At 36.1% G+C, this 12,159-nt stretch overlaps 2 protein-coding genes across 4 annotated transcripts; both read left to right on the top strand.

The window, feature by feature from the left end:
- On the top strand, positions 1–4,958 carry LOC140974027 (V-type proton ATPase subunit G 1-like). Of its 2 annotated transcripts, none has more exons than XM_073437232.1 (4): positions 1–142; positions 3,810–3,898; positions 4,347–4,447; positions 4,614–4,958. In XM_073437232.1, exons 2-4 carry the CDS (start codon positions 3,811–3,813, stop codon positions 4,755–4,757), a joined length of 333 nt encoding a protein of 110 aa, XP_073293333.1. In that variant the 5' UTR covers positions 1–142; position 3,810; the 3' UTR covers positions 4,758–4,958. The 2 variants fall into 2 exon arrangements, with proteins under 2 accessions (XP_073293333.1, XP_073293334.1); XM_073437233.1 differs by lacking the exon at positions 1–142 and adding an exon at positions 147–197.
- Positions 4,959–6,869: 1,911 nt separating this feature from the next.
- Positions 6,870–11,812, top strand: LOC140974026 (patatin-like protein 6). Of its 2 annotated transcripts, none has more exons than XM_073437230.1 (3): positions 6,870–8,087; positions 9,876–10,204; positions 11,536–11,812. In XM_073437230.1, the coding sequence occupies exons 1-2, from the start codon at positions 6,939–6,941 to the stop codon at positions 10,146–10,148; spliced, it is 1,422 nt and encodes a 473-aa protein (XP_073293331.1). In that variant the 5' UTR covers positions 6,870–6,938; the 3' UTR covers positions 10,149–10,204; positions 11,536–11,812. The 2 variants fall into 2 exon arrangements, with proteins under 2 accessions (XP_073293331.1, XP_073293332.1); XM_073437231.1 differs by having other exon boundaries at positions 11,531–11,812.
- Positions 11,813–12,159: the final 347 nt, after the last annotated feature.

Raw genomic sequence — 12,159 nt, 5'->3', positions numbered from 1 at the left:
ATTAGTTGACATCATTTTCAAGCGAAAGTTTTTTTATTTATTACTTTTATTTAATAGACCACCTTTACAAAAGGTAGAAGGATCCTCTTGCAATTTGCAAATCTTCCATCTCACGAAGATTGTCCCTACTACGATTCTTCGGGTAATTGTTTTACTTTTTCTCTCTGTATTGTTGGGTCTCGCTGTTCTTCTTCGAGGTTGACTATGAGTTTACTTGCTTGATTTTCCCGGTTAATTTGTAAAAAGTGTGATTTTATTGTGGATAAGTTTTTTATTTGATTTTCTCGTGATGTAGATTCGATGTCTTGGTTGTGGAATATGATGGGATTTGAATTTTTTTGGGCAAGATCACGGCTTGATCGAGTTTGATGATTCTTTGGGTCTTGTTTTCTGATGGGTTTTCATTTTTTTGCCCCCTTTTTTTCTTCCGGTTGGATTTCAATTGATATGTCACCAGATCTGGGCTGAGTGAGGACTAGAGGGATTTTAGGAATGGTTTTGTGACTGTTTATCTAAATGGGTTTTCCTATTTGAGTGTCCGGAGGGTTGATTTTGACACCGCAGATTATCTGCGTGAATGGCATTGGCATTTTAAGAAATAAATGTGTTTATCGATTCGAATTGGAAATGAATTTTAAGTTTGTGTTTGGAGTTGTTTATTTCAAATATCATGATAAAACCGGATTGTTTTCCCGGACGAAGATCTAATTAAGGAGAGGTTGCCTTCTAGTAGAGTAGTCAGGATTTGGATATTGCACCCATTGTTTTAATTCGAGTTAGTGTCGTTTCCTTCGCAAATTAAGAGTCTAAGACCATCGGTTTGTCAATTCGAAGTGTACTTGATGTCTTATTGTGAGAAATCGGTGTTAGGTCATAATTAGATGATGGGTGTAGAAGAGTGAAGTTTAGCTAGTGCTTTTTCTTTTACTCAAATCTCTGTGTCGATGATGTTATATGTTGGGTCTTTTCTTGCCCAGATTTTCCCATTTTAGTTTTCAATATAACCGAGGTTCCTATAAATGGTTTTAAAAATATCTGCAACCGACTCATGCTCACCCTCTGTTTCATCAGTGAATATTTATATAAGCCTTGGATTTGGCAATGTCTGGGGGCACTCGACTTTCACCGGTAATTATCATGCAACAATTATTGTTTTAACTCTATAACGAAAATGCGATTTAAAATATACGACGACGCGAGCCCAAAATTTTATTTCAAAAGGTACTCAATTGGGGCCTGCCTCCATCACCAACAGTACACCAAGACATTCATAGAATATCTCCTCTACCATGGTCAGTACTCCATCTATGAACATAACGGTATAAGTGCTCTCCTCGGACTACCTCTCACCCAGTAAGAATATGGACGTCATGCTGACCTGATTAGCTTTCACACACAACAGTAACCGTCCCGATGGGTGAATAATAACCCAGTATATTAAAACCTATATAAAAATGTGCACTGCAAAGAATGACATGTGGATGCAATGTATGATTAGGGTAAATCTACATGTCAAGGTAAATAGAATAATGGTAACTGCACAATCGGTAAATGCAGCGTAATAATATCTCGAGCAACAGACAAGGCTCGGCTACACTGCTGTAATGACCACTCCTTCGCCAGTCTACTACCGTGTGCCAGTTAGCTCGCCAAGAATTACAGACATATTGTGTCTTATCGGCCTGCAACATCTTTAGAGATATGCGCAGTTCTGTATCAACACAATAATCACCTCGATCATATATATAATATCAGATAGGACCTAGAGATGTTGCAAGTCGATAAGCCGCAATATGTCTGTTATCCTTGGTGAGCTGACTGACACTAAATAGTAGATTGGCGGATTGCTCAAGCTATTATTATGTTGCATTTGTCGATTGTGCAATTACCATTATTCTATTTACCCTTGCATGTGGATTTATCTTGATAATGTCTCACATTCACATGTCATTCATTACAATGCACTTTGTTTTTTTATTTTGTTTTTAATATACGGGGTTAATACTCACATCCTCGGGGACTGTTACTGTTGTGTGTGGATGGTAGCATGACATCCATAGTCCTACTAGGTGAGGAATGGTCCGAGGAGAGCACTTATATTGTGATGTCATAAATGGAGTGATACTATATCGTCGAAAACTTTTACTAACGGATTTGACAATTATACCATAATCAGGCGCAATATTTTTGTTATGTATTTGAGCACTGATATATAGTTGAATTTATAAACGATGATGAATATTTTGTTATCGCAAAAGTTGAAACAAATATATATGATGTGATTATGGTTATTAGCCCTAAATTTGTTAGTTTTGGTGTCTCGTCTATTATATAAAATAATAACATCGAGCATCTTTTGAAATAAAATTTGGGTTCACGCCGTCAAATTTTAAATCACATTTTTCGCTGTAGAGTTAAAACGGTAATTAATTATTGCATGACAATTAACGGTGAGAGTCGAGGACACCACACATAATGATATCAGAGCCGACCTCTCTTAGTACAATGTGGTTCGGGGACGAATCAAGCGGAAGCTGGTGGACATGTTAAAGCCCAAGGGCGAGGAGTGATCGCTGGTGCCAAGAGGTTGCACGGACAAAGAGCGGCTCCTGGCATACTTCTAGGTGAAAGGGAACATGAATGAACCAAACATAAACTAAAATGAGAGGGATAACAAGACTGTTCAGGTGTGAGACTATACAGTTGAGAAGAACTTAAAATTTTGATAGATACCTCTCATGTCAACGAGGTGCATCTTCTTTTTGGGAGTTCATCACATAAGAACTTCAAAGTTAAGCGTGCTTGATTTTGAGAAATTATGGGATGAGTGATCCTCTAGGAAGTTTCTCAAGGTGCGTGAGAGTGATAACATAAAAGATTCGTGTAGTTTCAGTGGATTGTCTAATCCGGTGCATTACAGAATGCCTTCGGGTTTTCAAATATGAGAACTAATTTTTGGTTTCCATTTTTTTGTCTAAATAAACAGAATGATATGTTTGTTTGTATCTCAGGTTAGTTATATTTCTCTTTTGTTAAATAATAATAATAAAAGGATTTCATGGTTCAGCTATCTCTAATACCGTAATAGGTAGTCAAATGCCTGAAGGATGTATGCTTTTATTGTTATTTCTTAACTTTGAGTACAATTAGTATCTGTATATATCTACGAAAAATAATTCTTTGCGACAAGGATATTAGAGGTGACCATTCCAACTGCAGAGCAATACTCAAAATAAAAAATTTCGCATCGTCTTAATAATTTCAAACACGATTGTATCGAATTAGCTTAAATTTTTAACATCACGGAATGCAGAATCTTTTGGTACTCCATGTAGTTTTTGGCATGGCCACCTTCTAAACAGTTTACCTGGTGGAATCAGTGAAAATGACTCTTTCCCCTATCATCACCTTAATAAACGCAATTACCTGTATTTAATTAGTGCTGCAAATATTCATATATTTTCATGTGGAACAATTGAACAAATAATTTCAAACAAAATTGGACAAAAGAGAGCACACAGAACTGCTGCTTTTTTCTCACCTCGTTTAGATCTCAAAGTTAACCTTTATCTCTGATAAGTAGGAGTGTTACATTGTTACAGTGCTATAATATGTTGTTTTTGTTTAATCGTTTAATATTGTTGAAGTTTTTATTTCCTGTGACAAGCAGCATTTTGTATTATATTGAAGGTGGATTACATCTTTCTCAGTTCTCAATTCTTGTGCATCATATGATCTTATTTGCTGCTGTGTCTTTCAAATAATTTTCCACTTATTGGCATGTCCTATAAATGGCTTCAATATTACAGTATGGCAGCCAGTGGTAGCCAGAATGGAATTCAACTGTTACTAGCAGCAGAACAAGAAGCTCAGCACATTGTCAATACCGCTAGAACCGGTGATTACTCTTTGCCACCAGTGATTTATATATATAGTATTTTTCTGTTGGCTTTGTCTCACTTTTGTAACTTGAAGAACCCAACCCTTTTATGCATGAATTTACTTTCGAGCTAGGTGGGGTTGGCAGCTTAGATTACAAGTCAATATATTTCTTTCTGACCTAAAAATTGAAGGGGGATATTTTTCATCTTTACTATTATAATGACCTATGTTGATTTATTTTCCCCCTTAACTTAGTGACTAGGTGTGTGTTATATTTGTACTTAATGGTGTAGGAAGAAAAGAAGGAGCTTCATTGGGTTGATGTTGGGCTCTATTTATCATCGTGTTTACATACTTCACTCGTTTTAAAGTTTTGCATTCATTCAGCTCTAGCTCATTTGAATGTTGCGTGACAAGGATCCATATGACAGGCGATTTATATTTTCTATTTCTTTACCATGCAGCAAAGCAAAACAGGTTGAAGCAGGCAAAAGAAGAAGCCGAGAAGGATATTGCTGATTTCCGTGCTCAAATGGAAGCCGAATTTCAGAAAAAGGTTTCAGAGGTAAGATATGACAGAAAATTAGGAAGAATGTGGGAGGCAGACTGTTCGTATAAAAACTCTGTCAAGTTATTTCCTTATTGCATTACAGTGCCACAAGTTTCTTAATGGTAAGATTGCCAAATTCTTGCAAGAATTTCTGATTACCGTCCCTTTCCTCTCTGAACAGAGCAGTGGAGACTCGGGAGCCAACATGAAGCGTCTTGAACAAGAGACAGAGGAAAAGATCTCTCACCTCAAGGAAGAGGCTTCAAGAGTTTCCCCTGATGTTGTCTCGATGCTGTTGAAGCACGTGACTACCGTGAAGAACTGAGATTCTTGATTTAGGTTATGGATTGCGTGTGTCAACTTGTGTTGTAATATTATCTTTATTTTCCGTATCGAATCTATTTTTGCTTCCGGGTTGAATAATTTTGTTGCGGAATGGTGTTCCTTCGAAGGGGATGGGTATATTTATAACATCAGACATTATGTATCACGTGTGGCTTCGGCAAGAAATAAGGCGGATTTATACAATTTTTGTGGCTTATTGTCTCCAAGTGACATTCTCTGCTATCTCATTTATGGTATTTGAAGATCATACATATGTCAAAAAGAGATGAACTGGTTGAGTTCATGCTAACATAAAGATAATTTTCTATCCAAGGGATAAACTTTAATTTGGTCATATTGTTTCACAGGAAAAGAAGACCGACACTGTATGTGAAAATCGAATCCTTATATCTAACACGAGGATAATATCTTCATGATAGCATCTTAGCGAATAAGTCTACCCGAGTATGGTAATAAAATTTAGGTATCTCAAACTATTTTTTCAAAACTTTGTCCAACCATTTTTCATTTCTAAATATACAACAAAACTAAATAATTTGTTGTTTCGAGAAAATTGACTCAATTAGAATCTGTCTCATAAGATTGATCACGTAACGCATAACAAATTTGACTTGTTGGCATACGAGTACGTACAATCCTTTAGGTCCAACTAGCGCTGGTATAGTATAAGGAAATAAAGAACCATACTTTTTTGAAGAGCGATGGTTTTTTGTCTAATCATCTCGTTTGATGTTTGAAAGATTTTTTTTCTTTCCAATTATTAATGATATTACAATATTTATTTTCAAAAATATCATTTGACAATCAAAACTTTATTTTTTGTTGAAGTATAATTTCTTTTCACCATTTAATGTGTATTATTAAGTAACATAAATAAGAGTTAATATGAGATTGAAAAACTTAGCAACATTTGGTCATTGCGGTCACTTGTTTGGTCACCAATCTACGTAGATATGGATGGAGCGACTCAAGTATTTGAACATTTAAGTTTTACATTTATTTTTTTTAATTCTATTAACTTTTTTATATGCTTTTACCAATATAGTTTTTTTTTATTTAAATCGATTTTTTAAAATAAAAACTTTAAATAATAAATAATCTTGATTCAAATATATAACACAAAAACACTTGTGAAACGGTCTTATGGGTCAATTTTATGAGACGTATCTTCTATTTTCGTTACTCATAAAAAAATGAGTGTGTGTCACGTGAGACCGTCTCACGGATCTTAATCTGTGAGACGGGTCAACCATATCCATATTCACAATAAAAATTAATACTTTTAGCATAAAAAGTAATACTTTTTTCATGGATGACCCAAATAAGAGATCCGTCTCACAAATACGACCCGTGAGACCGTCTCACACAAGTTTTTTCTTAAAAAATATTACTTTTTATTTTAAATATAAGTAGGATTGACCCGTCTCATCATCTCATAAAAGATCTACTCGATTCATAAATCTTTGAATTTTTTTGTGTGGAGATGTCAATTGTTAAAACCATGTAACTAAAATTATGATGGAGATATGGTGAAAATTAAATTAACAATATACATATTTCCCACTAAAATCGAGATATCATATGTTGAATAATGTTCTCTTATATTTTAAATATAATATACTCAACACACAAATGGGGAATGTATCCATTGAAATTTTCAAATTAATTTTCTAAAAATAAAAAAAGCTTTCTAATTTTTATTCAAAAAGTAAAAAAATTCAGTTCTTGAAAAATCTAAAATTTACAAGGATGGGAAAGAAATGTACTTTCAGATAACTCATTGTTTGTGTGACACCAAATATTAAATTTGAGACGAATTATCGAGTTTGAAATCTAATTTATATTTAATTTTACACTAATAGACTTCCAAACTCAAAATTATATAAAAAAAAAAAGAAATTTAATTAGAAATCCAAAAACCCTTCGTATAGTTAAAATTTTTAATGAAAGCAAAACAATAAAATAAAAACATGCTCTGCAGAAACTGGCTTTGCTTCGTCCCGCACATCTTTTCTGCTCTGCTCTATTATATCACGTCCTTTGTCTTTCTTCTCGTTAATAATTCATACAAGCCAACCTTTTCCCTTTCATCGATCTCACCTAGATTTTATATATATATAAGCTCTTCATTTGTTGAACTTGCCGCTATTCTTGATAAGGAATGATTCATGTGAAGAAAGATTTTTCGGAAATGGATTTCATGGATATTGATGAGAGTAGCATGATGAACCCACTTGTGGAAATGGAAGAATCCAGCATTGATACTGATAAACTATGCTACGAGATTTTTTCCATACTGGAGAGCAAGTTTTTGTTCGGCTATGATGATCAGAAGCTTTGGGTTGAAGAAAACGACATTGTTACAGAGAGTGGTGGAGTTCTGAAGATGAAGAATCAGCGAGGAAAAGTCTGCATTCTGAGCATTGATGGCAGCGGGATGCGGAGCATGATATCGGGCAAGGCGTTATGGTGTTTGGAAACAACGTTGAAGAATAAGTCGGGGAATCCCGATGCCAGAATTGCGGACTATTTTGACGTCGCCGCCGGCGCAGGCGTCGGAGGGATCTTCACGGCGATGCTTTTCGCCTCATCGGACCAGGACCGCCCTATGTTCCACGCCGACGACACGTGGAAGTTCCTCTCTGCGGTGGGTGAAAAACTTTACCTCCCCGCCAAATCCCGAGGCTCCGGTGGCAATTTTTTGAGGCGGATTTTCAAGAAAAGCAGCGGTTCGAAACTGTACACGGCTGGTTTAGATAAGCCGATGAAGGAATCGTTCATGGATGCGAAAACAGGGCGGGTTTTGACGCTGAAAGACACGTTGAAACCGGTTTTAATCCCGTGCTACGACCTCTCCAGCGCGGCGCCATTCCTGTTCTCCAGAGCCGACGCCCTGGAGACGGACAGCTACGACTTCAACCTCTGGGAGGTGTGTTTGGCCACGTCGGCCGAACCGGGTTTCTCTGACCCGGTCAGTATGAGGTCTGTGGATGGCTTAACCTGGTGCGTGGGGGTGGACGGCGGGTTGGCCATGAGTAACCCGACGGCGGCGGCTATTACGCACGTCCTGCATAACAAGCAGGAGTTTCCCTTCGTGAGGGGGGTGGAGGACATTCTGGTGCTTTCACTAGGAGCCGGCGGGCAGCTGATTGAGGGAAGTTTCGATTATGACAAGGTTAGGAAATGGAAGGCGGAGGATTGGGTCCGACCCTTGGCTCGGATTTCCGGCGACGCCGCGGTGGAACTCGTTGACCAGGCTGTGGCCGCGGCTTTTGGCCCGAGCCGCACAAGTAATTACGTCCGCATTCAGGTAAATACTGTAGAAGAAGATTGATATTATATTTTAGTCTTATTGCCATTATCCATTTAAGTTGATTAATTTCTTGTGACTGTTGATAAATATTAGTATAGATAACATGTTATTGAGAATTCATTTCTGTGGATATCTTTGGTACTAAAATGACTTGCAAGGGAAATTTAAAAGGTTTGAGTTGCATTTTGACGTTTAGTTGAGATTGGAAAAATGGATTATTTTGAATTAATGCAAGATAGTTCATCTATTTGTTACATGGAGCGTTTTCGATGCGACATCATGGAAATTTCAACTGAAAATGTTGAAGGAGATAAATTCTTGGAGTCTTCCATTTTATTATGTCGATATAACAAATAAAAGCTCAAATTTCTTGGGAATATTTTGATGGAGGACAGGCTGGGGGATGGGATGAGGATAGGAGTTTAATGAATATTTGGAGGGATATACATAAATCTTTTTTGTGTTTATATGAGTGGGAATGTGCAGTCAAGTAGTGAAAGAGAAGAGGCCAACAGGCCAAAGGGGGAATTATCAAATGCTATTCTAAATTATAATGAAAACATTCTAAAATACAAGGTCCGGTGATCTTGTTGTGTGCAATTGTGTGTACTGTGTGTGCGGAATATGAATAACCAAATCTTTTATACAATGGCCACAACTCCCGTGGTGTAGTGGCATAAGTATTTCGTCTATGATGTGTATTCAATCCCAGGTTAGACCAAAAAATCCCCCACCCGACTGTAACTAAAAAAATACTTTATGCAGTGCAACTGAAATTGATGGTTTCTTCAAAATAAAAAAATTGATGGTTTCAAAGTTACCATCATTTAGAAAAGGCATTTGCAGAATTATATTTTGATGTTGTTGCCCCTTTTTCCTGAGAGAAAGTCAGATTTTTATCATAATATTGCAGATAGGATTATTGTTCTTTTTTTTAATCTTGATATGATTAATTGTAAATGCCATTTGAAGTAAGAGGTTGACAGTAAGTTCTTAAATTTTGAAAGTCACATGTTTGACTGACTGCTTTTAAACATCACTATCATATTAACCATTTTAATCTTCTATCGTTCATGCCAAATATGTTCAAGGGTGCTCGAGTTTTCAGGTCCCCTTCACATTTTTACAGTATCATTTCTGTGAAAATCACCTTGAGTTCATGGTTAATTATATGGAGAAAAGAAAAGGGGGAAATGTTAATGAAATTGTCCTTTTCTCTTTAGCCTGACTGGATTTTATTTAATGCACTAAAAATGGGATATGATTTGAATTATTGAGAATGTGACTCGGCAACAAAAATGCAATTTCCTCGATGATAAAGATTCACATTATGAGTGCATTTTCTGATTCCCTTTTTGCCATGTCAATGTTTAATAGTAGACGAGCTCTCTGTGTTTTGCCCTTCTCAACAAAAAATATATGCATAGTTTAGGATAAATTTGTTAGATGCATAAGTTGCTGCCTCTACACCATTTCAAACTATTTCTTTTTTATTATCTCTAGAGATTTACTTAACTTTTTGTCTCAAGAGTCCTGTTTGGACTTTGTGTTAATTTGAACAATAATCTACTCATTCCCGTTTCTTGATCCATTTGTACATTAATCGGGCTTAGACTAAAAGTTACAATGGTACTTTTGATCTTTTTGACATTAATGGAGGCCAGTTCAATTAAATTCTACTTATTTTCCTGCAACCAGGGTGAACTGAAAAACAACAATTATGGTTTGACAATACTATATTAGTTACCAGTAATAAATTTAACTGGGTGGTTGTATTTCTTCTAGCTGGCTAATGGATCCGTCTTCAGTCACTGTGGTGCAAATATCGACTCCGACCCCAGTACAAGCAATGTCAATACTCTACTAGGCATAGGAGACGAAATGCTGAAAGAGAGAAACGTAGAATCTGTCCTCTTCGGTGGCGAGAGGATTGGAGAGCAAAGCAATTTCGAGAAACTCGACTGGTTTGCTGAGCAACTTGTGCTAGAGCATCGGAGGAGGAGTTGCAGAATAGCTCCTACCGTTGCATTCAAGCAAGCAACTTCTAAACATCCGTAAATAACTCTCGGACTCGCTACTCAAAATGGTCATGCATGTAGAAAATGGGAAAAATGGTAAGTAATCTCCATCTTTACTGCATTAATTTATGCTACCAAGTTGCTGGTTTACATTATCATGATTTGTCTGACATATAATGTTCACCAGCGGTAGAACATAGGAGATTAGTCTTCTGAGCTGACTTAACATATTTGAATACTTTTACTGGAGGGGAGACAACCATCCCTACTTGGCCCACCAAGTCCAATTGGCACACAATTCTTGAGCGTTTCATGTTCACGCTTCCTTGGATACTTTGAGATTTTTTGCCTCGTATTCGAGAAAAGACACTGATGTTGATTTTCAAGTTCCCCCGTGATCTTTGTCTTGTCATTTTCTACTGATGTTGAAGAAACAAAGTAACAAACGTTGCAACTACCGCTGGTGGTGGCAATGATTTTGGTATGAATTGTGAAACAAAATATAAGCCGAACGGAGTGATGCGCGGGATGGAAAACATAACCCTTTTTTTGTCTGTGCCCCTACCTTATTACATCGATAGAAAATTGTCTATGGATTATCTCATTAAGACATTTCTCATGTATCACAGATATTTAGAATACTTGCCTTTACTTTCTTTTTCATCCAATGAGATTCTGAAAATGATAGTTAGATTAACGGATTTGGGTAGGAGTTAGGCAGCCTGTCAAGCTTTCCCAACCTTTCTTGCTCTGAAATAGATTTGTTGACATCTTGCTTTCTCAAATAATAGGTTGATGTAACCATTTTTGTTCCATGAGTCAACCTTTTCTTGTCAAGATGTTGATAGCCAGCATTTTTCTCATCGGAGTTTTACCCTTGTCGTTGGTCGTCGCTAAATTTGCGCCGGTAAGAAATGTCAGCATTGTGCATATCCGCTCAATTTTGACGGGTCCGAGTTGGTACGTCCCCGGGAGACCGAAACCAAAGGATATGAAAATTAAAATAATCTCAGGACTCCGGAAATGATGGATCCTTGATATCAGTTTAGTTGCGTCCTAACTCGTCCTAATTCCTTATAGGAACTTCTTATTATCCATGACATACTCTTGTTCTTGTTGGAAACTCTTAGGATTATTCATAGGGCGGACCAAACTGTGGTGAAAATTATATCGGTTAAACCGAAAATTTGGTTCAGTTGATTCCGAAATTCAGTTTTAATTTTGTAAAAAATCGATTAAATCGGTTCGATTTTCCATTTTCCTAAAAAAACGAATTACAAAAATTGGTAATCATTCAAACAAGTGCTTGATGACTTTGTAATGGTCAATGAAACTATATTGTTCTATATAACTTAAGGATTTAATTTAGTTTTGACTATTTATAATTTTTTGCACTTTAAATATGTTCATTGGTATGTTCAGAGCAGATAAAGATGTACGAACAGACCGTCAACTGTATAATAAGGGGCTGGAATTGCCGGCCGGCGGCCAGTGATGGCGGTGCCACCACTACAAGGATAATAATTAGTAGACAATGTAACTATTCATTTCAAAACAGGAATCTTCAAGTTTTATGAATTTTTTTTTTTGTCATTTTTCTTTGTTATTTTTATTTATTTACTTATTTCGGAGTCAAGATAATGTTTGATTGTTTGTATCTGACAAAATGTCAATTTTAATCATGTGTATATTGGTGTATGATATTTTTAGTCATATATGTTTATTTGAATAAATTACAGCATCGTAATTATTATTTTTAAAAATCAATTTTAGTCATTTTCCACCAAAATAATATAATTAAATTACCAATATTATTGTTAAATTTTTGTAATTTCTCGCTTTTTCATTGTATCGGTAAAAATCTTGAGACAAAAAATATTGGGGGGTTTTAGAACTTTTTTATGAAAACTTTATACTTAATGAAAATATAAGAATTATTATTAAGAGACTCACTCACACCTGCGCGGAGGGTTGCAAATCAAGAGTCTGATTTGCAATGAAAAAATGTTTGACTTGTGTGTAAGCGTACAAGCGCGACCTAAGTGTGTCGA

Source organism: Primulina huaijiensis, chromosome 3, assembly GCF_012295235.1.
Source record: "Primulina huaijiensis isolate GDHJ02 chromosome 3, ASM1229523v2, whole genome shotgun sequence".
Lineage (NCBI taxonomy): Eukaryota > Viridiplantae > Streptophyta > Magnoliopsida > Lamiales > Gesneriaceae > Primulina > Primulina huaijiensis.
This window is presented reverse-complemented; position numbering and strand designations above follow the sequence as displayed.

Coding starts and splice junctions, on each gene's coding strand:
- LOC140974027 (XM_073437232.1), top strand. CDS start 3,811: ATGGCAGCCAGTGGTAGCCAGAATGGAATTCAACTGTTACTAGCAGCA. Junction 3,899..4,346: donor TGTCAATACCGCTAGAACCG/GTGATTACTCTT, acceptor TTTACCATGCAG/CAAAGCAAAACAGGTTGAAG. Junction 4,448..4,613: donor TTCAGAAAAAGGTTTCAGAG/GTAAGATATGAC, acceptor CTCTCTGAACAG/AGCAGTGGAGACTCGGGAGC.
- LOC140974026 (XM_073437230.1), top strand. CDS start 6,939: ATGATTCATGTGAAGAAAGATTTTTCGGAAATGGATTTCATGGATATT. Junction 8,088..9,875: donor GTAATTACGTCCGCATTCAG/GTAAATACTGTA, acceptor TATTTCTTCTAG/CTGGCTAATGGATCCGTCTT.